A 24,729-nucleotide genomic window follows, 5' to 3' on the forward strand; every position below is an offset into this window, starting at 1 on the left:
TGCCGCGGATCGTACATGTACTGCGCTGGTCCTCTACAGGCTAATCATCTGAAATTTAAAAATCTACACTGAATGAATGATGTGTTTCTTTTACATCTATGAACTCATCCCCTCCCCAGTATTCCATTGCAGTCTATGAGACAAGCAATCAGATGATTATATGTAGAAGTCCCTTAACCCCTTAACGACCCAGGACGAGAATGCTCATCCTAAATCGCCGTCACTTAACGCTAGAGGACGAGCGTTCTCGTCCTGCAGTCGTCCCCCCGTCCCCCGTCCCCGCGCGCGCGGTCCCGCGATCAGCGACAATATCCGGCTGTTACTAACAGCCAGATCCCTGCTGCATCCACCAGCATCGTCGATAACGCCGATGCCGGTGGATTAACCCCTCATATGGGAGGTTTGCGCTCCCTCACCTCATCCATCGGTCCCCGGGCTGCTGTGGCGGGGAAACGATGGTTGCCATGGCAGCCCCAAGCCATTCCAAGGCTTGGGGCCCGGCCTGTACGGAAGCCTAAGAGGCCCAGCCCCCAGACTGGGTCTCCTAGGCAACTGTTAGCATCTTAAAGTGTAAGACAGATGTATCGTGCTGCATTGAAACAGGGATCAGACCCTGTAATGTTCAAGTCTCAGAGTGGGACAAATAATAAAAAGTGAAAAAAAAAAGTTTATAAAATTTCACTTCTAAATATAAAGTAAAAAAGAATTGTAAAAAAATAGGGAAAAAACTGACATATTAGGTATCGTCGCGTCTGTATCGACCAGCTCTATAAACATATCACATGACCAAACCCCTCAGATGAACACCGTAAAAAAATTAAAACTGTGCTAAATAAGCAATTTCTTTTGTCACGTAACATCACAAAAAGTACAACAGCAAGCGATCAAAAAGGTGTACGCCCACCAAAATAGTACCAATCTAACCGTCACCTCATCCCGCAAAAAATTAGCCCCTACCTGAGACAATCGCCACCCCAAAAAAATAAAATAAAAAATATGGCTCAGAATATAGAGACACTAAAACATATTTTTTTTTGTTTTAAAAAAAGCTGTTATTGTGTAAAACTTATATAAATAAATAAAAAAGTATACATATTAGGTATCGCCGCGTCCGTATCGAACGGCTCTATAAAAATATCACATGACCTAACCCCTCAGGTGAACACCGTAAAAAATAAAAACTGTGCTAAATAAACCATTTTTTGTCACCTTACATCACAAAAAGTGTAATAGCAAGCGATCAAAAAGCCATATGCACCCCAAAATAGTGCCAAACAGTCATCTCATCCCACAAAAAACTGAGACCCTACCTAAGACAATCGCCCAAAAAAATGAAAAAACTATGGCTCTCAGACTATGGAGACACTAAAACTTGATTTTTTTTGTTTCAACAATGAAATCATTGTGTAAAACTTACATAATTAAAAAAAGGTATACATATTAGGTATCGCCGTGTCCGTGACAACCTGCTCTATAAAAATACTACATGATCTAACCTGTCAAATGAATGTTGCAAATAACAAAAAAAACGGTGCCAAAACAGCTATTTCTTGTTACCTTGCCTCACAAAAAGTGTAATATAGAGCAACCAAAAATCATATGTACCCTAAACTAGTACCAACAAAACTTCCAACCTATCCCGTAGTTTCTAAAATGGGGTCACTTTTTGGGAGTTTCTACTCTAGGGGTGCATCAGGGGGGCTTCAAATGGGACATGGTGTCAAAAAAACCAGTCCAGCAAAATCTGCCTTCCAAAAACCGTATGGTATTCCTTTACTTCTGCGCCCTGCCATGTGCCCGTACAGCAGTTTACGACCACATATGGGGTGTTTCTGTAAACTACAGAATTAGGGTCATAAATATTGAGTTTTCTTTGGCTGTTAACCCTTACTTTGTATCTGGAAAAAAAATTATGGAAAATCTGCCAAAAAAGTGAAATTTTGAAATTGTATCTCTATTTTCCATTAATTCTAAGCCTTGTAACGTCCCCAAAAAATAAAATGTAATTTCCAAAATGATCCTAACATGAAGTAGACATATGGGAAATGTAAAGTAATAACTATTTTATATAACTCGCAAGACGCGAGATGACGCGCCAAGCCGGACCGCACATGCGCAGTGCTGGCCGGGAAAGGTCGCAGCACAAGTTCGTCACCAGCCTGCCAGCCAATGATCATCGCTGGCAGGTTAGTGACTTTTAAAAAATCTAATCAAAAGCCATTTAACACACTATATTTATAAATATAATGTGTTAAATGGTTTCTGTGCCCTCTGTTGGGTCCTTTTCGTCAGTTGGTCCCAGCAGAGAGCACAGATCACTGTAAGTACACAAAACACTATACATTTAGCCCCAGATCACCCCCCATCACCCCAATTAACCCCTTGATCACCCCTGTCAATCACTAGTGAAAGGGAATAAAGTATTGACTGACGGTTTTAGGTTAGTTTAGGCCCCTTTGGTAGGTAGTTAGCGTCGGTTAGCGCCCAGCCCACCGCACCGCAGTCACTGATTAGCGTATCGCTAATCAGCATTGGTACTTTTATAGTATCTGTCAGTGATCAGAACTGATCACAGTCAGATCTATAATAGTATTAGTGTCACCTAAGCTCGCCCTCCACCCAAAACGCAGTGTTTGCCCGATCAGGCCTGATCGGTCGCACACACGTGCGTTCACACACGCCCGCCCCGCCGCAGTGACAACAGCACTGCGCAATCACTACACAAGCGCTGCGGCGATAAAAAAATCAGTTTTGATCAATTGCAGCGGCTTCCTGTACTTCGCTAGCCTCCCATTTGTAAGACAGGCTTGCTTTTTTTCTTGGGTAGTCTCAGGGAATATCCCCTAAATTTAGTTGACCAAATGGCAAGTAAGGGGTATTCTTCTGAAGAGGCCTACAGGCTTCTGACCCAGTCGGATGAGGAATGGGAAACCTCATCTGACGAATCCAGCGGGTCAGAATACGAACCTGTAGAAAGCAGTGGCAGTCTGACCCAAAGTTCGGATGATGAGGTTGAGATCCCTGATACCACCAGGCGTACCCGGCCCCGTGTTGCTAGACCATAGGTTGCGCAGGATCCGCTTCAAGGGCAGCAGAGTGGGGCTGGCGCTGTTGGATTACGTGGTGAGGCATACATCAGCAGCGCAGCCCATCCTGGACCTAGTACCAGCACTACCGTAGAACATGGTGAAGTGGCGAGCACCAGAAGGGCAGTTGAAGCTGGTACGATGGCACGTGCAGTAGTTCCCCCGTCGCAGCCACCGCACAGACAGGCCCGTAGAGCCCCTAGAGTCCCTGAGGTGCTGGCAAACCCCGATTGGCAGCCCCCATCTTCAGCCGCACCAGTAGTTCCCCCTTTCACCGCCCAGTCTGAAGTTCGGGTTGAGACAGCTCAGATCGGATCGGCATTGGGGTGTCACGACCATGGTCATGGTCGTGACTCCTTTGTCCGCAAGCTGTTGCCTGCGGTCTGGTGTTGTTGTTCAGCCACAGGTGAGGGCCGCTAGTATGTTGCCTCACTTGTGGTTGCCGCTGGCAACATGTGGTTGTTTTGCAGTTTGGCAGCCTGAGCTGGTGCTGGGCAGCTTGCTGCAATGTGCATGCGTTTGCACCTGGCAACCTGCCTTTATATGTGTGCAGATTCCCTGTTTGGTGTGCACAGGGTTTGAGTTGTGTGCACTTCCCCTTTAAGTTGATGTCTTCCCTTCCCTGGTGTTGGAAGGGTTAACTTCCTTCCTAGTGTGTGTGCACTGGGTGTGTCTGATTGTGGGTGTGGCTACATGGGCTATAAAGCCTCAGTTAAGACCTGATTATATGAGGGGTACTCCAGCCTTGTAGTAAGCTGGAGGCACTCTCCTGGTCCCATATACCATCTGCCAGTGAGGGCCACCCTTGTGGTCATAAAATTCTATGTCTGGTGTTAGATGATGTCTTTATGGTCTATCTGTTTATTACAACTATGGATGTCCTGGTTACCTGTGTGATATGTGTTGTGTGCTGTGTCCCTTAGTGTTTTGTGGACATCAGTTGTCATGCACGGGTTCCAGTCAGCGTGGCTGTGGCAGGTAGGTTTGGAACTGCTTTAGTTCTCCTGCCATATCTATATGTTGTATTTGTGTTCCCCTTTTCCTTGCAGCTTGGCCAGTGAGACTCTTGTTCCTCCGTGTCCAGGAGGAACAGGTAGTCTTACCCTGCTCCTAGTTTAGGGCCACCCTGAGGGCTAGCAGGGACTTCAAGGTTCCGGAGCCCTCCTACCATCAGGGTCGGCTCATACAACTAGGAGTCAGGCTCAGATTAGGGATGCGATTAGGAGGTGACCTGCTCCCTAATTCTGTCGTCCTGGTCGAGCAGCGACCAACATCATCAGTCATCGCACGGTTGAGGGTTTTCCCCATCCTCAGCCATGACATGTTTTTTTTTTTGAGCTGTTCTTTACTGCGGAGCTCTTGGACATAGTCGTGGCAGAAACAAACCGGTATGCCACTCAATTTATAGCCGCCAACCCGGGAAGTTTCCAAGTTTCCAAATGCAAAACTTTTCTGGGCCTTCTCCTCAACATGGGCCTGACAAAAAAGCATGAATTGCGCTCATATTGGTCCACAAACCCAATTCATCACATGCCCATGTTCTCTGTTGCCATGTCCAGGACACGATTTGAGACCATCCTGCGTTTCCAGCACCTCTCGTCCCAGAGGCCACCCAGCTTTTGACCGGCTCCACAAAATTCAGGCCCCTCATAGACCACCTTAACACCAAATTTGCAGATTTGTATACCCCTGAGCAAAACATCTGTATAGACGAGTCCCTGATACATTTTACCAGGCGCCTTGGCTTCAAACAATACATCCCAAGCAAGCGCGCCCCTGGTATGGGGTCAAATTGTATAAGCTCTGTTAAAGGGCCACAGGCTATACACACAAATTTTGTGTCTATGAGGGTAAAGATCAGACCCTGGAGCCGGTCGGTTTGCCCTGACTAACTGGGGAGCAGTGGGAAGACAGTCTGGGACTTGTTGTCACCCTTATTTGGCAAGGGGTACCATCTTTATGTGGACAATTTCTACACAAGTGTGCCCCTCTTCAGGCATTTGTTTCTAGAACAGATTGGCTGCTGTAGCACCGCGCGACCTAGTTGCCGGGGCTTCCCCCAACGGCTCGTTACCACCAGTCTTGCAAGGGGGGAAAGGGGTGCCTTGTGTAACGAAGAACTACTCGTGGTGAAATGGAGAGACAAGCGTGACGTTTACATGCTCTCCTCCATTCACGCAGACACGACAATCCAAATTGAACGAGCAACATGAGTCATTGAAAAGCCCCTCTGTGTCCACAACTATAATTTGCTCATGGGAGGGGTGGACTTCAATGACCAGATGTTGGCTCCTTATTTACTCTCCCGCAGGACCAGACGCTGGTATAAGAAGGTGTCTGTATACCTAATTCAATAGGCGATGTACAATAGTTTTGTTCTCTACAGTATCCAGGAGGTTCCGTGGCCCCAACCACCAGTTTAGTGAGACGTCTACACGAGCGACATTTCCCCAATGTCGTTGCTGGTACCTCAACCCAAGCGTCACCCCGAAAAAGATGTTGTGTCTGTAGCAGGAGTGGAATAAGGAGTGACACCCGCTATTTCTGTCCTGACTGCCCTGACCACCCTGCCCTATGCTTAGGGGAGTGTTTCCAGAAGTACCACACACAGGTACACTTAGTATAGGGATTGTGTGACACAGGACAGGCACACAGGTGTCTTAGTGCCCTTTCACACAGAGCTGCTGCAAACCTCTCCTTTCACCTGGGACAAAGTGCATAATGTAATTTGCCACATCTCTGGCCGATTTGCGCTTTGCACATTGTCCCATGGGGAAGGAGAGGTTTATCGTATAAAGGTAAAAAAAAAAAAATCCCAGGTAAGCAAAAAAGTTAATGTTCCAAAAGTTCAATAAAGTTTATAAAAGTTAATGTTCTGTTTCAAATGTTATATAAAAGTTAATGTTAATAAATTTATTGCGTTGCGGCCTGTTTTTATTTTTATTACCTTCTAGGTGGACCAACCGATCGACCAGCTGCAGAACTGATGTGCATTCTGACAGAAGCATTGCGCTGCTGTCAGATTACACAAAAGTCGGTGTATGAGGCGCTGCAAGACGAGATTTCTCCTCTGCAGTAAAAAAGATACGTTTGCCGAGGCTTATGAGCTGAGGGGCGGTGTTCATATTCTTTGGCAAACACTTTGTATATGAAAAAAAAAATTGATGTGAATAGAGAAAAATCGGGTTTGCCAGAGCATACGGGCTGAGTGGGTTTGGATGTTGGGCGGAACTCCTATGTCCTGGCAGATGCCTTTCCCTTCCTTTTTTTTTTTTTGCACATTATTTGGCAGAGATTTTTTCATCCACATTGATCGATGCAAATGAAGAAATCTGTGCCGTTCATTTTTTCTTTCAGCCCAGGGGCTGAACGGAAAAAAAGAATCTCATTACCCGTATGCTCAATATAAGGAGAATAGCAGAAACTCCCAATGCTGGCCATACATGTAATGAATGTGGATACCCTCAAATGCCAGGGCAGTACAAACACCCCACAAATGACCCCATTTTGGAAAGAAGACACCCCCAAGGTATTCGCTGAGGGGCATATTGAGTTCATGAAAGATTGAACTTTTTGTCCCAAGTTAGCGGAAAGGGAGACTTAATTTCAGCTAACTTGTGCCCAAAAAAATAAATATTTTTTATGAACTCTCCATGCCCCTCACGGAATACCTTGGGGTGTCTTCTATCCAAAATGGGGTCACATGTGGGGTATTTATACTGCCCTGGCATTTTAGGGGCCCTAAAGCGTGAGAAGTAGTCTGGAATCCAAATGTCTAAAAATGCCCTCCTAAAAGGTACTCATTGGAATTTGGGACCCTTTGCGCACCTAGGCTGCAAAAAAGTGTCACACATGTGGTATCGTCGTACTCAGGAGAAGTAGGGCAATGTGTTTTGGGGTGTATTTTTACATATACCCATGTTGGGTGAGCGAAATATCTCTGTCAAATGACAACTTTGTATAAAAAAAAAAAAATGGGAAAAGTTGTCTTTTAGAGAGATATTTCTCTCACCCAACATGGGTATATGTAAAAATACACCCAAAACACATTGCCCTACTTCTGAGTACGAGGATACCACATGTGTGACACTTTTTTGCAGCCTAGGTGCGCAAAGGGGCCCAAATTCCAATGAGTACTTTAAGGATTTCACAGGGCATTTTTACGCATTTGGATTCCAAACTACTTCTCACGCTTTAGGGCCCCTAAAATGCAAGGGCAGTATAAATACCCCACATATGACCCCATTTTGGAAAGAAGACACCCCAAGGTATTCCGTGAGGGGTATGGTGAGTTCATGTAAAATTTTATTTTTTGTCACAAGTTAGTGGAATATGAGACTGTAAGAAAAAAATAAATAAAAATAAAACAATTTCCACTAACTTGTGCCAAAAAATAAAAACTTCCATAAACTCACTATGCCCCTCAGCTAATACCTTAGGGTGTCTACTTTCCAAAATGGGGTCATTTGTGGGGTGTTTCTACTGTCTGGGCATTGTAGAACCTCTGGAAACATGATAGGTGCTCAGAAAGTCAAAGTGCGTAAATTGATTTTTTTGGCACCATAGTTTGTACATAGTTTGTAAACGCTATAACTTTTACCCAAACTAATAAATATACACTCTTTGCATTTTTTTTATTCAAAGACATGTAGAACAATACATTTTGAGAAAAATGTATGTAGAAATTTAGTTTTATTTGAAAAAATTTACAACAAAGTGAAAAAATTCATTTTTTTGCAAACATTTCGGTCAATTTCGATTAATATCAAAAAAAGTAAAAATGTCAGCAGCAATGAAATACCACCAAATTAAAGCTCTATTAGTGAGAAAAAAAGGAGGTAAAATTAATTTGGGTGGTAAGTAGAGTTGAGCGGACACCTGGATGTTCGGGTACGAGAAGTTCAGCCGAACTTCCCGAAAATGTTCGGGTTCGGGATCCGAACTTCGTCCCGAACCCGAACCCCATTGAAGTCAACCCGAACTTTTCGGCACTAAAAAGGCTGTAAAACAGCCCAGGAAAGGGCTAGAGGGCTGCAAAAGGCAGCAACATGTAGGTAAATCCCCTGCAAACAAATGTGGATAGGGAAATGAATTAAAATAAAAATTAAATAAATAAAAATTAACCAAAATCAATTGGAGAGAGGTCCCATAGCAGAGAATCTGGCTTCACGTCACCCACCACTGGAACAGTCCATTCTCAGATATTTAGTCCCAGGCACCCAGGCAGAGGAGAGAGGTCCCATAACAGACAATCTGGCTTCATGTCAGCAGAGAGTCAGTCTTCATATCATAGCAGAGAATCAGGCTTCACGTCAGCCACCACTGCAACAGTCCATTTTCATAAATTTAGGCCCAGCACCCAGGCAGAGGAGAGAGGTCCCGTAACAGGATCTGGCTTCATGTCAGCAGAGAATCAGTCTGCATGTCCTAGCAGAGAATCAGGCTTCACGTCAGCCACCACTGCAACAGTCCATTGTCAGATATTTAGGCCCAGCACCCAGGCAGAGGTGAGAGGTCCCGTAACAGAGAATCTGTCTTCATGTCAGCAGAGAGTCAGTCTTCATATCATAGCAGAGAATCAGGCTTCACGTCAGCCACCAATGCAACAGTCCATTGTCAGATATTTAGGCCCAGCACCCAGGCAGAGGAGAGAGGTCCCGTAACAGAGAATCTGTCTTCATGTCAGCAGAGAATCAGTCTTCATGTCATAGCAGAGAATCAGGCTTCACGTCACCCACCACTGCAACAGTCCATTTTCATAAATTTAGGCCCCGGCACCCAGACAGAGGAGAGGTTCATTCAACTTTGGGTAGCCTCGCAATATAATGGTAAAATGAAAATAAAAATAGGATTGAATGAGGAAGTGCCCTGGAGTACAATAATATATGGTTAAGGGGAGGTAGTTAATGTCTAATCTGGACAAGGGACGGACAGGTCCTGTGGGATCCATGCCTGGTTCATTTTTATGAACGTCAGCTTGTCCACATTGGCTGTAGACAGGCGGCTGCGTTTGTCTGTAATGACGCCCCCTGCCGTGCTGAATACACGTTCAGACAAAACGCTGGCCGCCGGGCAGGCCAGCACCTCCAAGGCATAAAAGGCTAGCTCTGGCCACGTGGACAATTTAGAGACCCAGAAGTTGAATGGGGCCGAACCATCAGTCAGTACGTGGAGGGGTGTGCACACGTACTGTTCCACCATGTTAGTGAAATGTTGCCTCCTGCTAACACGTTGTGTATCAGGTGGTGGTGCAGTTAGCTGTGGCGTGTTGACAAAACTTTTCCACATCTCTGCCATGCTAACCCTGCCCTCAGAGGAGCTGGCCGTGACACAGCTGCCTTGGCGACCTCTTGCTCCTCTTCTGCCTTGGCCTTGGGCTTCCACTTGTTCCCCTGTGACATTTGGGAATGCTCTAAGTAGCGCGTCTACCAACGTGCGCTTGTACTCGCGCATCTTCCTATCATGCTCCAGTGCAGGAAGTAAGGTGGGCACATTGTCTTTGTAGCGTGGATCCAGCAGGGTGGCAACCCAGTAGTCCGCACACGTTAAAATGTGGGCAACTCTGCTGTCGTTGCGCAGGCACTGCAGCATGTAGTCGCTCATGTGTGCCAGGCTGCCCAGGGGTAAGGACAAGCTGTCCTCTGTGGGAGGCGTATCGTCATCGTCCTGCCTTTCCCCCCAGCCACGCACCAGTGATGGGCCCGAGCTGCGTTGGGTGCCACCCCGCTGTGACCATGCTTCATCCTCATCCTCCTCCACCTCCTCCTCATCCTCGTCCTCCAGTAGTGGGCCCTGGCTGGCCACATTTGTACCTGGCCTCTGCTGTTGCAAAAAACCTCCCTCTGAGTCACTTCGAAGAGACTGGCCTGAAAGTGCTAAAAATGACCCCTCTTCCTCCTCCTCCTCCTGGGCCACCTCCTCTTCCATCATCGCCCTAAGTGTTTTCTCAAGGAGACATAGAAGTGGTATTGTAACGCTGATAACGGCGTCATCGCCACTGGCCATGTTGGTGGAGTACTCGAAACAGCGCAATAGGGCACACAGGTCTCGCATGGAGGCCCAGTCATTGGTGGTGAAGTGGTGCTGTTCCGCAGTGCGACTGACCCGTGCGTGCTGCAGCTGAAACTCCACTATGGCCTGCTGCTGCTCGCACAGTCTGTCCAGCATGTGCAAGGTGGAGTTCCACCTGGTGGGCACGTCGCATATGAGGCGGTGAGCGGGAAGGCCGAAGTTACGCTGTAGCGCAGACAGGCGAGCAGCGGCAGGATGTGAACGCCGGAAGCGCGAACAGACGGCCTGCACTTTATGCAGCAGCTCTGACATGTCGGGGTAGTTGTGAATGAACTTCTGCACCACCAAATTCAGCTCATGCGCCAGGCAAGGGATGTGCGTCAAACCGGCTAGTCCCAGAGCTGCAACGAGATTTCGCCCATTATCGCACACCACCAGGCCGGGCTTGAGGCTCACCGGCAGCAACCACTCGTCGGTCTGTTGTTCTATACCCCGCCACAACTCCTGTGCGGTGTGGGGCCTGTCCCCCAAACATATGAGTTTCAGAATGGCCTGCTGACGTTTACCCCGGGCTGTGCTGAAGTTGGTGGTGAAGGTGTGTGGCTGACTGGATGAGCAGGTGGAAGAAGAGGAGGAGGAAGCCGAGAAGGAGGAGGTGGCAACAGGAGGCAAAGAATGTTGCCCTGCGATCCTTGGCGGCGGAAGGACGTGCGCCAAACAGCTCTCCGCCTGGGGCCAAGCTGCCACTACATTTACCCAGTGTGCAGTTAGGGAGATATAGCGTCCCTGGCCGTGCTTACTGGTCCACGTATCTGTGGTTAGGTGGACCTTGCTACAGATGGCGTTGCGCAGTGCACACTTGATTTTATCGGATACTTGGTTGTGCAGGGAAGGCACGGCTCTCTTGGAGAAGTAGTGGCGGCTGGGAACAACATACTGTGGGACAGCAAGCGACATGAGCTGTTTGAAGCTGTCTGTGTCCACCAGCCTAAATTACAGCATTTCATAGGCCAGTAGTTTAGAAATGCTGGCATTCAGGGCCAGGGATCGAGGGTGGCTAGGTGGGAATTTACGCTTTCTCTCAAATGTTTGTGAGATGGAGAGCTGAACGCTGCCATGTGACATGCTTGAGACGCTTGGTGACGGAGGTGGTGGTGGTGTTGGTGGTGGTACATCCCCTGTTTGCTGGGCAGCAGGTGCCAACGTTCCTCCAGAGGCGGAGGAAGAGGCCGAGGCGGCAGCAGCAGAAGAGGCCGAGGCGGCAGCAGCAGAAGAGGTAGCAGGGGGAGCCTGAGCGACTTCCTTGTTTTTAAGGTGTTTACTCCACTGCAGTTCATGCTTTGCATGCAGGTGCCTGGTCATGCAGGTTGTGCTAAGGTTCAGAACGTTAATGCCTCGCTTCAGGCTCTGATGGCACAGCGTGCAAACCACTCGGGTCTTGTCATCAGCACATTGTTTGAAGAAGTGCCATGCCAGGGAACTCCTTGAAGCTGCCTTTGGGGTGCTCGGTCCCAGATGGCGGCGGTCAGTAGCAGGCGGAGTCTCCTGGCGGCGGGTGTTCTGCTTTTGCCCACTGCTCCCTCTTTTGCTACGCTGTTGGCTCGGTCTCACCACTGCCTCTTCCTCCGAACTGTGAAAGTCAGTGGGACGACCTTCATTCCATGTGGGGTCTAGGACCTCAACTTCCCCTGCATCGTCTTCCACCCAGTCTTCCTCCCTGACCTCCTGTTCAGTCTGCACACTGCAGAAAGACGCAGCAGTTGGCACCTGTGTTTCGTCATCAGAGACATGCTGAGGTGGTATTCCCATGTCCTCATCATCAGGAAACATAAGTGGTTGTGCGTCAGTGCAGTCTATGTCTTCCACCGCTGGGGAAGGGCTAGGTGGATGCCCTTGGGAAACCCTGCCAGCAGAGTCTTCAAACAGCATAAGAGACTGCTGCATAACTTGAGGCTCAGACAGTTTCCCTGATATGCATGGGGGTGATGTGACAGACTGATGGGGTTGGTTTTCAGGCGCCATCTGTGCGCTTTCTGCAGAAGACTGGGTGGGAGATAATGTGAACGTGCTGGATCCACTGTCGGCCACCCAATTGACTAATGCCTGTACCTGCTCAGGCCTTACCATCCTTAGAACGGCATTGGGCCCCACTATATATCGCTGTAAATTCTGGTGGCTACTGGGACCTGAGGTAGTTGGTACACTAGGACGTGTGGATGTGGCAGAATGGCCACGTCCTCTCCCAGCACCAGAGGGTCCACTAACACCACCACGACCATGTCCACGTCCGCGTCCCTTGCTAGATGTTTTCCTCATTGTTATCGTTCACCACAACAACAAAAATATTATTTGGCCCAATGTATTGTATTCAAATTCAGCTGAATATAAATTTGAGGCCTAGTATTTAGGCGCTGGGTGACAGGTATAGATTTACTGACAGAATTAGACTTGGAAATGCACAGTAGCGTGTGTGAAGTTATTCTGAATGACCCTATGTGCACCTTGAATATTATATACCCTTTTAGGGATAGATTTAAAATAGCTCTGATACAGCAGAAACCACTAAATTAGGAAATTGCTAAATTGGGAATTGTATTTCAACCCAGAACAAAAAAATGTGCTTTGACGGACACTAAATAACTTGCCCAGCCAGAACAGTACACCAGATTTAGCGGAATATAAATTTGAGGCCTAGTATTTAGGCGCTGGGTGACAGGTATAGATTTACTGACAGAATTAGACTTGGAAATGCACAGTAGCGTGTGTGTGAAGTTATTCTGAATGACCCTATGTGCACCTTGAATATTATATACCCTTTTAGGGATAGATTTAAAATAGCTCTGATACAGCAGAAACCACTAAATTAGGAAATTGCTAAATTGGGAATTGTATTTCAACCCAGAACAAAAAATGTGCTTTGACGGACACTAAATAACTTGCCCAGCCAGAACAGTACACCAGTAACGACAGATTTAGCGGGATATAAATTTGAGGCCTAGTATTTAGGCGTTGGGTGACAGGTATAGATTTACTGACAGAATTAGACTGGGATATGGCCAAAAAATAACCACACTATTGCTGGTTAAATGCACTTGGTGTGACAGCTTGACCAACCACACTACTGAGGGTTAAATGCACTTGGTGATCGGCGCAGCTTGCCCCTGATGTAGTATATGGCCAAAAAATAAACAGACTATTGCTGGTTAAATGCACTTGGTGTGACAGCTTGACCAACCACACTACTGAGGGTTAAATGCACTTGGTGATGGGCGCAGCTTGCCCCTGATGTAGTATATGGCCAAAAAATAAACAGACTATTGCTGGTTAAACGCACTTGGTGTGACAGCTTCACCCTGATGTAGGCTTTAGCCAAAAAACAACCACACCATTGAGGGTTAAATGCACTTGGTCGCAGCTTGTGCTGGCGCACCACAAGACACAAAATGGCCGCCGATCACCCCAGAAAAAAGTGACTGACAAACGGTCTGGGCAGCCTAAAAACAGTGAGCAATTGAGTATCAGCAGCTCAATGACCCACAGCTGCAGATCGATCAATAATCAAGTCCTTTGGAGGAGTTAATCTGCCTAATCTCGCCCTACTGTCGCAGCCGCAACCTCTCCCTACGCCAATCAGAGCAGAGTGACGGGCGGTGCTATGTGACTCCAGCTTAAATAGAGGCTGGGTCACATGGTGCTCTGGCCAATCACAGCCATGCCAATAGTAGGCATGGCTGTGATGGCCTCTTGGGGCAAGTAGTATGACGCTTGTTGATTGGCTGCTTTGCAGCCTTTCAAAAAGCGCCAAGAAAGCGTCACAAAAGCGCCAAGAAAGCGACGAACACCGAACCCGAACTTTTACGAAAATGTCCGGGTTCGGGTCCGTGTCACGGACACCCCAAAATTCGGTACGAACCCGAACTATACAGTTCGAGTTCGCTCATCCCTAGTGGTAAGTTGTATGACCGAGCAATAAACCGTGAAAGTAGTGTAGTGCAGAATTGTAAAAAGTGGTCTGGTCATTAAGGGGGTTTAAGCTAGGTGAACTGAGGTGGTTAATATGTATTATAGAAGTAGAAAAATTGAAACTTGGAAATTTGCTAATTTTGTATTTTTTTTTACTCCATTTTACCAGTGTCATGAAGTACATGTAAAATAAATAAGAAGTAAACAGAATTGGCACTGCTACGTCTAAAAATGTCCAAACTATTAAAATATATATTAATACAATTTCAAAATTTCACTATTTCATTTTTTTAGCAGATTTTCCATTAATTTTTTATTTTTTTTCCCAGTTACAAAGCAAGGGTTAACAGCCAAACAAAAATCAATATTTAGTTTACAGAAACAGCCCATATGTGGTTGTAAACTGCTGTACGGGCACACAGCAGGGCGCAGAAGGAAAGGAATGCCATACGGTTTTTGGAAGGCAGATTTTGCTGGACTGATTTTTTTGACACCATGTGCCATTTGAAGCCCCCCTCATGCACCCCTAGAGTAGAAACTCCAAAAAAGTGACTCGATTTTAGAAACTACGGGATAGGGTGGCAGTTTTGTTGGTACTAGTTTAGGGTACATATGATTTTGGTTGCTCTATAGTACACTTTTTGTGCAGCAAGGTAACAAGAAATAGCTTTTTTGGCACGTTTTTTTGTGCTATTTACAACATTCATCTGACAGGTTAGATCATGTGGTAATTTTATAGAGCAGGTTGTCACGGACGCGGCGATACCTAATATGTATACAATTTTTTTATTTATGTAAGTTTTACACAATGATTTCATTTTTGAAACCAAAAAAATGTTTTAGTGTCTCCATAGTCTAAGAGCCATAGTTTTTTTTAAGTTTTTGGGCGATTATCTTAAGTAGGTTCTCATTTTTTGTGGGATGAGATGACGGTTTGATTGGCACTATTTTTGGGGGCATATGACTTTTTGATCGCTTGCTATTACACTTTTTGTGACGTATGATGACAAAAAATTGCTTTTTTTTACGGTGGTCATCTGAGGGGTTAGGTCATGTGATATTTTTATAGAGCCGGTCGATACAGACGCGGCGATACCCAATATGTATATTTTTTTTTATTTATGTAAGTTTTACACAATGATTCCATTTTTGAAACAAAAAAAAAAATCATGTTTTAGTGTTTCCATAGTCTAAGAGCCATAGTTTTTTCAGTTTTTGGGCGATTATCTTGGGTAGGGTAAGATTTTTGCAGGATTAGATGACGGTTTGATTGGTACTATTTTGGCGTACATGCAACTTTTTTTATCACTTTTATTACCTTTTTTGGGAAGTAAGGTGGGCAAAATTTCTATTTCATCATAGTTTTTTATTTTTATGGCGTTCACCGTTCGGGTAAAGTAACATGACCGTTTTATAGATCAGGTCGTTACGGACACAGTGATATCAAACATGTGTAGGGAATTTTATTTTTTTCATTTTTAATCAGTGATAAATGTGTTTTTTTCCATGTCTGTATAATACAGTACAGTACTCTATATAGTGTACTGCACTGTATTTTACTTACACTTTGTCTGAACAGATAGCCTTTAGCACAGATCTGTTCAGCACCATGGACAGCAGGATGCCTGAAAAGGCATCCTGTTGCCATGGGTACCTTCCCCGTCTGGCCACAACTGAGCAGACAGGGAAGGGTAAGGAGGGGAGCTCCCTCCCTCTGTCACCCCATCTTGTCTGGGGGCTGCAAAGGCACAGCAGCCCCCCGATGGGAGAGGGAGGGAGCTCCCTGACTGTTAACCCTTTCCATACAGCGGTCTGTACGGACCGCGGTATGGAAAGGGTTAAACGGCTGACATCGCATAACAGATGTCAGCCGTTTATACCAGAGTGTCAGCAATGTGCTGACACTCTGGTATAACCAATGGCCATCAATGATTATTCAAGAGGAGGCGGGCGGGGGATCGCAACCCCCCCTGCACCTCCCGCCACCATAAAATCATTCAGGGGTGCAGGGGGGGTAAAAAAAAATCAATATTTTAGGCATATTAAAGTTTCTGATCCCCGCAGTCAGGGACAGCGGGGATCAGAAACTGCAGAAAGCGCATCAAACCGCAGGTCTGAATTGACCTGCGGTTTGTTGCGATCACCGACATGGGGGGGGGGGGGGTCATGGGACCCCCCCGCACATTTAGCCGAGGTGCCTGCTCAATGATTTGAGCAGGCACCTTGTTCCGATCACAGCCGGGCGGCAGTGATCGGAACAACACATGACGACCAGTACGTCATGTGTCCTGAAGAGGTTATATGATGTCATTAAAAAATACAACTTGACCCACAAAAAAAAAAAAAGACGACCTCAAATGATTATGTGAATGAAAAATGTAAACAGTAACTGGCTCTTGGAAGAAACGGGAAAAAATTGGCTCGTCATTTTCTTCTTTCGGGGTTCTATAAGTCCAGTCATATGGACCGCCTCATGTTCATCAGTCCACATGGCCTTTCTGCAGCTCAGTCCTATTCATGTGAATGGGACTGAGCTGCAATATCAAGAACAGCCACTACAGAATGTACAGCGCTGTGCTTGGTACACTATGAAGAGTCCACAGTACTCATTCGAATGTTGCGGCCTCTTCAAACAGCTGATTGATGGCGGTGCTGGGAGTCAGACCCCCACTGATTAAATAACAATTAACTATTCTGAGGATAGCTCATGTAACTGTCATGTTTTCACCAATAAATAAAAAAATTAAATCAATTTTAGCATATGTTCCTGCTGCTGCATTATGCATAAAGCAAGCTTTAGTTTCTTCACATACCACTGTATTTCTTGAGTTTTCCCCTTAGTTACAGCCGTTTTAACCTCTACAATAGGAGGATCTTGTCATGGTCTTACCCTCTTGCTGTTCTCCTTCGTTTGACATGTGCTGGCGGCCATCTTGGTTTCTGGGTTTCTTGTAGCCTCCCACCCTGCGGCTTCTCCTTCCCACTGGGAGGAGCTGGATGCCTAGCTCATATATATAGGAGGTCTGTGGCTTCAGTTCTCTGCTTGGTCCTCCTGTGTTCACATGCTTCTAAGACTGCTGCTGCTTCTGGTTCCTGATCCTGGCTTCGTCTGACTACCCTGCTGGTTCCTGATCCAGGCTTCGTCTGACTACCCTTCCGGTTCCTGACCTCTGGCTTCGCAAGACCCTGCTTCGGTTTAGCCATCCGTTTGGACTTTGCTTACAGCTTGACTTTCAATAAAGCCTTCTATTTCCACTTATCTCTTGTTGTACGTCTGGTTCATGGTTCCATGACATTAGGACCAAGCCATGAATTCTGACGGTACAGGGCCATCCTCGCTACCTACGCTGGTTGCCAGACTTGATCAGCAGGATCACCTGTTGGGTCGGTTCGCTGTGGCGTTGCAAACCCTGCTTGAACGCACGGCTCATTTCGCTTCCGTTGCCGAAGGGTCGGTTGTCGCTCCTGGGCCCGCTCCTACTGCCGCTCCGGTTGTTGCGCCAGAGTCTACCCCGACACCTGTTGCTGCGCCTGCGGTGTCTTGGGGTATGACCAGTTCTGCCCCCCTTCCACAGCGCTTTGGGGGAGAGCCAACTCAGTGCCGAGGTTTCCTTAACCAGGTGGGCATTTATTTCGAGTTGCTGCCACATGCCTTTCCTACTGAGAGATCAAAGGTGGGCTTCTTGATCTCGCTGCTCTCGGACAAGGCCTTGGCCTGGGCCAGCCCTTTATGGGAGAACAACAATCCGGTGGTTGCCGAGTTTTCCGGTTTTGTTGCTTCTCTTCGGAAGGTATTCGATGTGCCGTCTCGTGCTGCCTCTGCTGCGAAGCTCCTTATGTCCATCAGACAGGGTTCACGATCCGTAGCTGAATACGCCATTGAGTTTCGTACCCTGGCAGCAGAGGTGGGCTGGAATAATGAGGCTCTGGTCGCTGCTTTCTCTCATGGTCTCTCGGATGCCTTGAAGGATGAGGTTGCAGCTAAGGACCTACCAGTGGAGCTCGAGTCTCTTATTTCTTTCCTGATTTTGATTGACACCAGACTCAGGGAGAGACCTTCCTTTAAGGAGAGCCTGCGGAGGTCTTCTAACAGATTGGCGCCTACGTTTGCTGTCCCACCCGTGCCTCCCTCTCCTCCCACGCCTCCTGGGGATGACTTGTCTGGGGGTGAACCCATGCAGCTGGGGTTTGCTCGCCTGTCCGAGGGGGAGAGGGTACTCCGGAGACGCGAGGGCCGATGCATGTACTGTGGTCTCGGTGGGCATTTTCGGTTGGCATGTCCGAACCATCCGGGAAACGCTCGCACCTGAGATCCTGTCGGGGGCAGATCTTGGGTGGAGTCTCCTCGTCCCCGGTTTCCCGTGTTGACAAACCACTGATCACTGTTGTCCTCTCCTGGGTCGGGGGCTCGGTGACGACCCAGGCGTTGGTGGACTCTGGTGCTGGTGGTTTGTTCATTGATAGTGTGTTCGCTGCCGCCAATTCCATTCCTCTGCAGCCTCGAGGTTCCCCACTGGCTCTTGAGGCGATAGACGGCAGACCCCTTCTGCCGCCACACGTGACTCATGAGACCCTTCCAGTGGGGATAGCCATTGGTGCCGTTCACAGAGAGTCGGTCTGTCTCCAGGTTATTTCGTCTCCACACTACCCGGTGGTCTTGGGGTACCCCTGGCTCCAGAAGCATAATCCGACTTTCGATTGGACATCGGCCGAGATCCTCTCGTGGTCACCGCAGTGTGGGGCTAGTTGCATCCATGGGCCTGTCAAGTTGCTGTGTACTTCCTCGGACTCTCTGTTGCCTCCTGAATACGAAGAGTACCGGGATGTATTCGATAAGGTGCGCGCGGTTGCCCTACCTCCGCACCGCCCATACGATTGTGCCATAGAGTTACAATCTGGTGCCGTTCCTCCTCGTGGCAAAGTCTATCCACTGTCGGTAGCGGAGAATGAGGCCATGGAGGAGTACGTGAGGGAGGCGCTTTCACGCAGACACATTCGCAAATCCTCGTCCCCGGCAGGGGCTGGATTTTTCTTTGTGAAAAAGAAGGGGGCGGTGAGTTGAGGCCTTGCATCGATTACAGGGGTCTCAATCGCATCACGATCAAGAACGCTTACCCGATACCCTTGATTTCCGAGCTGTTCGATCGCCTCAAAGGGGCCACGGTCTTTACCAAACTCGACCTGAGGGCGGCATATAACCTGGTAAGGATCAAGGCGGGCGATGAGTGGAAGACCGCGTTTAACACCAGGACCGGTCATTATGAATCCTTGGTTATGCCCTTTGGGTTGTGCAATGCGCCCGCAGTCTTCCAGGAATTCATCAACGATGTTTTCCGTGACCTGTTGCAGCAGTGTGTGGTGGTCTATTTGGATGACATCTTGGTATATTCTGAATCCATGGAGGCCCACATTATGGATGTCAGACGAGTGTTGCAACGGTTACGAGAGAACAGGCTGTTCGGTAAGCTTGAGAAATGCGAATTTCACCGATCCCAGGTAACCTTCTTAGGTTACATCATTTCCGCTGAGGGGTTCTCCATGGATCCTGAGAAGGTTTCGGCTGTCTTACAGTGGCCCCAGCCCAGTGGTCTTCGTGCCCTGCAGCGCTTTTTGGGATTCGCCAATTACTATCGGAAGTTCATCAGGGACTTTTCTATGCTAGCCAAGCCTCTCACGGATCTGACCAGGAAGGGCAGTAATTTCCAGGTCTGGCCGCTCGAGGCCATCCGAGCTTTTGAGGCTCTAAAGTCCGCCTTTGTGTCGGCTCCGATTCTGTCGCATCCCAACCCTGGGTTGCCCTTTGTCCTCGAGGTGGACGCGTCTGAGACGGGAGTAGGCGCCCTTCTGTCTCAGCGTAGAACACCAGAGGGTCCTCTGCTTCCTTGTGGGTTTTACTCCCGGAAACTGTCTTCCGCGGAGTGCAACTATCAGATTGGTGACAGGGAGTTATTGGCCATCGTGCAGGCCCTTAAAGAAGGGAGGCACTTGCTCGAGGGTTCGGTGGTTCCGGTTCTCATCCTGACGGACCACAAGAATCTGACCTACCTTTCTGAGGCCAAGAGATTGACACCACGTCAGGCCAGATGGGCTCTGTTCTTGTCACGTTTTAATTACGTGGTCTCCTACCTACCCGGTTCCAAGAACATCAGAGCGGATGCCTTATCACGGCAGTACTCCGAGCTGTCCGGGGAGGAGTCGATTCCGACTTCGGTCATACCTCCGAATCAGATCCTGGCCGCCATTCGCACCAGCCTGACCTCTCCCCTGGGTGAGCAGATTTTGGCGGCTCAATCTGGTGCTCCCTCTGGGAGACCCAACGGCAGATGTTTTGTGCCTGAGGAGTTGCGCACTCGGTTGTTGCGAACCTACCATAACTCCAAGGCCGCGGGGCATCCTGGAAAGAATCAGCTGTCCTGGGCTGTTTCACGTCTGTTCTGGTGGCCTTCTCTACGTTCCGACATCGCCGCATATGTAGCGGCATGCTCCGTTTGTGCCCAGAGTAAGTCCCCTCGGCACCTTCCGTTGGGCCTTTTGCAACCCATAGCCACCGGGGAGCGCCCATGGTCACACCTGGGGATGGATTTCATTGTGGACCTCCATGCATCCCGAGGCCATACGGTCATTCTCATGATTGTGGATCGGTTTTCCAAAATGTGCCACTGTGTTCCTCTCAAGAAGTTACCCTCTGCACAAGAGTTGGCCACGATTTTCGCCAGGGAGGTCTTCCGGTTGCACGGTTTGCCCAAGGAGATTGTGTCGGATCGGGGGAGTCAGTTTGTGTCCAGGTTCTGGCGCGCCTTTTGCTCCCAGTTGGGGATTCATCTCTCTTTCTCCTCGGCCTACCACCCTCAGTCCAATGGGGCCGCAGAACGATCCAATCAGGCCTTGGAGCAATTCCTTCGTTGCTATGTCTCCGATCACCAAGACAATTGGGTTGACCTCCTGCCTTGGGCTGAGTTTGCCAGGAACACGGCGGTGAACTCTTCCTCTGGGACGTCTCCCTTCATGGCCAATTATGGGTTCCAACCTGCCGTGTTACCGGAGGTATTCTCTCCCCAGGAAATTCCGGCTGTGGAGGATCACCTTTCCGTCCTACGTGCTTCTTGGGTACAGATCCAGAGGTCCCTTGAGGTCTCTGCGCAGCGCCAGAGACTCCAGGCTGATCGCAGACGAGTGCCCGCTCCTTCCTACCAGGCCGGAGACCGTGTATGGTTGTCCACCCGCAACCTCAACCTTCGAGTGCCCACTCCCAAGCTGGCGCCTCGCTTTGTTGGTCCCTTCCGAGTGCTTCGCAGGGTAAACCCGGTAGCCTATGCCCTTGCGCTTCCTCCTGGCATGCGGATCTCCAACGTGTTTCATGTCTCCCTGTTGAAGCCATTGGTGTGTAATCGTTTCACTTCCTCGGCCTCGGCCGGTCCAAGTGGGCAATCGTGAGGAGTATGAGGTGAGCAATATCCTGGACTCACGCCTGGTCCGCGGTCGGTTGCAGTTTTTGGTCCATTGGCGTGGTTATGGTCCAGAGGAGCGTTCCTGGGTTCCCTCCGCAGATGTCCATGCTCCTGCCTTGCTCCGAGCCTTCCACGCACGCTTCCCTCAGAAACCGTTCCTTACTCCGCGGAGGAGGGGCCCTTGAGGGGGAGGTACAGGTCTTACCCTCTTGCTGTTCTCCTTCGTTTGACATGTGCTGGCGGCCATCTTGGTTTCTGGGTTTCTTGTAGCCTCCCACCCTGCGGCTTCTCCTTCCCACTGGGAGGAGCTGGATGCCTAGCTCATATATATAGGAGGTCTGTGGCTTCAGTTCTCTGCTTGGTCCTCCTGTGTTCACATGCTTCTAAGACTGCTGCTGCTTCTGGTTCCTGATCCTGGCTTCGTCTGACTACCCCGCTGGTTCCTGATCCTGGCTTCGTCTGACTACCCTGCTGGTTCCTGATCCAGGCTTCGTCTGACTACCCTTCCGGTTCCTGACCTCTGGCTTCGCAAGACCCTGCTTCGGTTTAGCCATCCGTTTGGACTTTGCTTACAGCTTGACTTTCAATAAAGCCTTCTATTTCCACTTATCTCTTTTTGTACGTCTGGTTCATGGTTCCATGACAGATCTTCTCAATATGGTTCCTCTGCCAGTTCTCTGAGGCCAAAACTGCCTTCCCTCACTTCACATACACAGTTGCTGTAGCCAGCAGCTTCCTGCCAGCCAATCAGATTGGACTACCGAGAGACACGCCTCCTCACTCTGAAGCCTAATTCAGGCATGCAGTGTGAAGGACGCCCCTCCGGCTTCTGTTTACACTATAGGGAAGACAGACAAGCCCTAGTCACAGTCTTTTAAGGGAGCAGTGGTAAGGGACAGAGGACATGAATGAAACCTGTTATTATAAGGTAATGACATTTTATTTTTAACAATCATTGACAGACTAACTCTGTCTAGCTCTAATAAACTAGCAAATAAAATAAAAATTTGACAGTTACCCTTTAATTCCAGGAAAAACCCTTTAATGCAGTGCAATAAAAGTGCAAATCAAAAGATTAAACAAAAAAGCACATCATTGTCCTTACCGGGATACCAGATTTATTAAATCTGAATTCTCTTTGCAGTCCATATGAATATTGATATGAATGACCTCCGTTCTTCCAGTCTGTTAAAAATGCAACAATTTTTAAGGTTTAATGTACTGTAATCGTAAATTATGTGCAAATAGTTTCCATGCAGTAAGATCAGTCAATACTAATATAGTAGGCATGTTCACACAGTGCGTTTTCCATGCAGAGTTTCGCCATTCGCTTCCCATTGTTGTCAATGTCAATCTGTGCCGTAGTTTATACAGCGCAGATTCTTCAGCATGTGGGGAAAAAAGCCCATTGTTATGTTTATTCTTGTTGCTGATTCTGCGTGGAAACCGCAGTGTGTGAGCAAATACAGATTACCCCATTGAATGCGACCAAATCCAAATGAGTATTAGCATCATCTACAACTGCAAATCTGCTGAAGAAATGTAGGGATCAACCCTGGATTTCTGCATTGGATTCTCCAGCAGATATATATTATGGTGAAATTTACCATGTGAACATGTTCTAACGCTAAACAAGTGATTACCTCTATACTCTCCCTGATGTACAGGACATCACTTGCCTCTCCTCTACTGATTCATGACAGTGACTAATAACAGCACTGCCTTGCATCTTGTAATAGAGGGGAAAGAGTAGCTGTAAAAAGAGGCAATATCTGTAAGAGGGATAATGGAAACTGTAGTGCTTCACACTGGTAAACCTATAGACAGCAATCCCTGGTAGCCTCAAAACAAAGGTGCACCTAAAAAACATTTACTTCCCATCTGGGTGGCATCACGTTTTGATCTTTCAGATACATAAAAGGTACTTTTTGCTTTTGCGTATTTTTAATAAGCCTTGAAAAAAACAATTGAATGTGTCCACATTAAAAATGTATTACTGATTTCCCGCCGCTTTTTTAGCGCTAACATGACCCGTGGAGTGGAGCTGACTGCAATCCAAAACACAAGCACCTGCCCCAGTAGAGCTACCAACCTAATTTCCCTACTGTACACACATCATGACCTTTTTGAAAGCATTAAAAATGATTACCCATGCAGATAACTACTGAAACGCAACCTATTGGAATATTTAAAAAAAAAAAAACCTCTGGTTTAATTAGGTTCACTTCTGTCTAAATGTGTTTTTTGGCAGAACGATGAGAGCAAGCAACATACGGTTAGCACAGTTTTAATAGGAGGGATGCCGTGGACATAAGTCTGTTGTTAGGTTAATACGGTGAATCGGCGTGAAAGACTCCCTTTAATTGAGAGCCTTTAAATTAAAAGGACACACCCATCAATTGTGTTTCTCAGATATAACCAGCCTGTATGTGAATATTACATGTATTTATGGGGAAGGATTTCTGGCTATGATTCTTTGATGTCACTCTATGTATTCTACTTCCTATGCTGGCTCGTTAACTTCCATTTTGGACATTTAACACTGCAGACAGCCTTGCTGGATTTTCTCAGACAGACAACTGCAGCCAGGGGATGAGGGACTCAATTGCAGCATCACACATTACACTGATACGTACAACGCTCTTTTGTGGACATCTTTATCTAGGCCACAATAATAGAGCGGTCATACTGCTATCCTACTTTTACTATTTCCTTTATAATATTACCCAATTTGCATTGGCTGTTCTCAACAACTAAACATATGGGGGAATATATCCGAACTAATGCAAATAGGAGTTCTGCTCCCATTTTCAAGGAGCCTTTGAAACACGAAAGCTGGTGAGCGCAGCTGGCTCCCAGGAGCTCTCCAAGTACAGCGCCGTACATAGTATAGTGGCTGTGCTTAGTACTGCAGTTCAGCCCCATTCACTTCAATGGGGCTGAGCTGCAACTAGGCCATGCGATCGATGTACGGTGATGTCATTGGCCTAGGAAGAGGCCGCAACGCTGATGCCTAACAGCTGATTGTCGGGGGTCCCGGTTGTCGGACCCCTCCAATCTGATACCGATGACCTATTCAGAAGACAGGTCAACAATACTAATTACCGGATAACCTCTTTAACCACCTCAGTTCCCCTAGCGTATACACCCTTAATGACCAGACCACTTTTTACAATTCTGCACTACACTACTTTCACGGTTTATTGCTCGGTCATACAACT

The 24,729-nt window shown here is 47.6% G+C and overlaps 1 protein-coding gene across 4 annotated transcripts in view; it reads right to left on the reverse strand.

The window, feature by feature from the left end:
* The window catches only part of LOC122943759 (centromere protein P), a 400,675-nt gene that overhangs the window by 356,759 nt on the left and 19,187 nt on the right, over window positions 1-24,729 (reverse strand). For all 4 annotated transcript variants that reach the window (XM_044301759.1, XM_044301758.1, XM_044301760.1 and 1 more), the window contains exon 5: window positions 22,614-22,693. In XM_044301759.1, the coding sequence (XP_044157694.1) occupies window positions 22,614-22,693 (80 nt within the window). The remainder of the gene's footprint in view (window positions 1-22,613; window positions 22,694-24,729) is intronic.

This window comes from Bufo gargarizans, chromosome 7, assembly GCF_014858855.1.
Source record: "Bufo gargarizans isolate SCDJY-AF-19 chromosome 7, ASM1485885v1, whole genome shotgun sequence".
Lineage (NCBI taxonomy): Eukaryota > Metazoa > Chordata > Amphibia > Anura > Bufonidae > Bufo > Bufo gargarizans.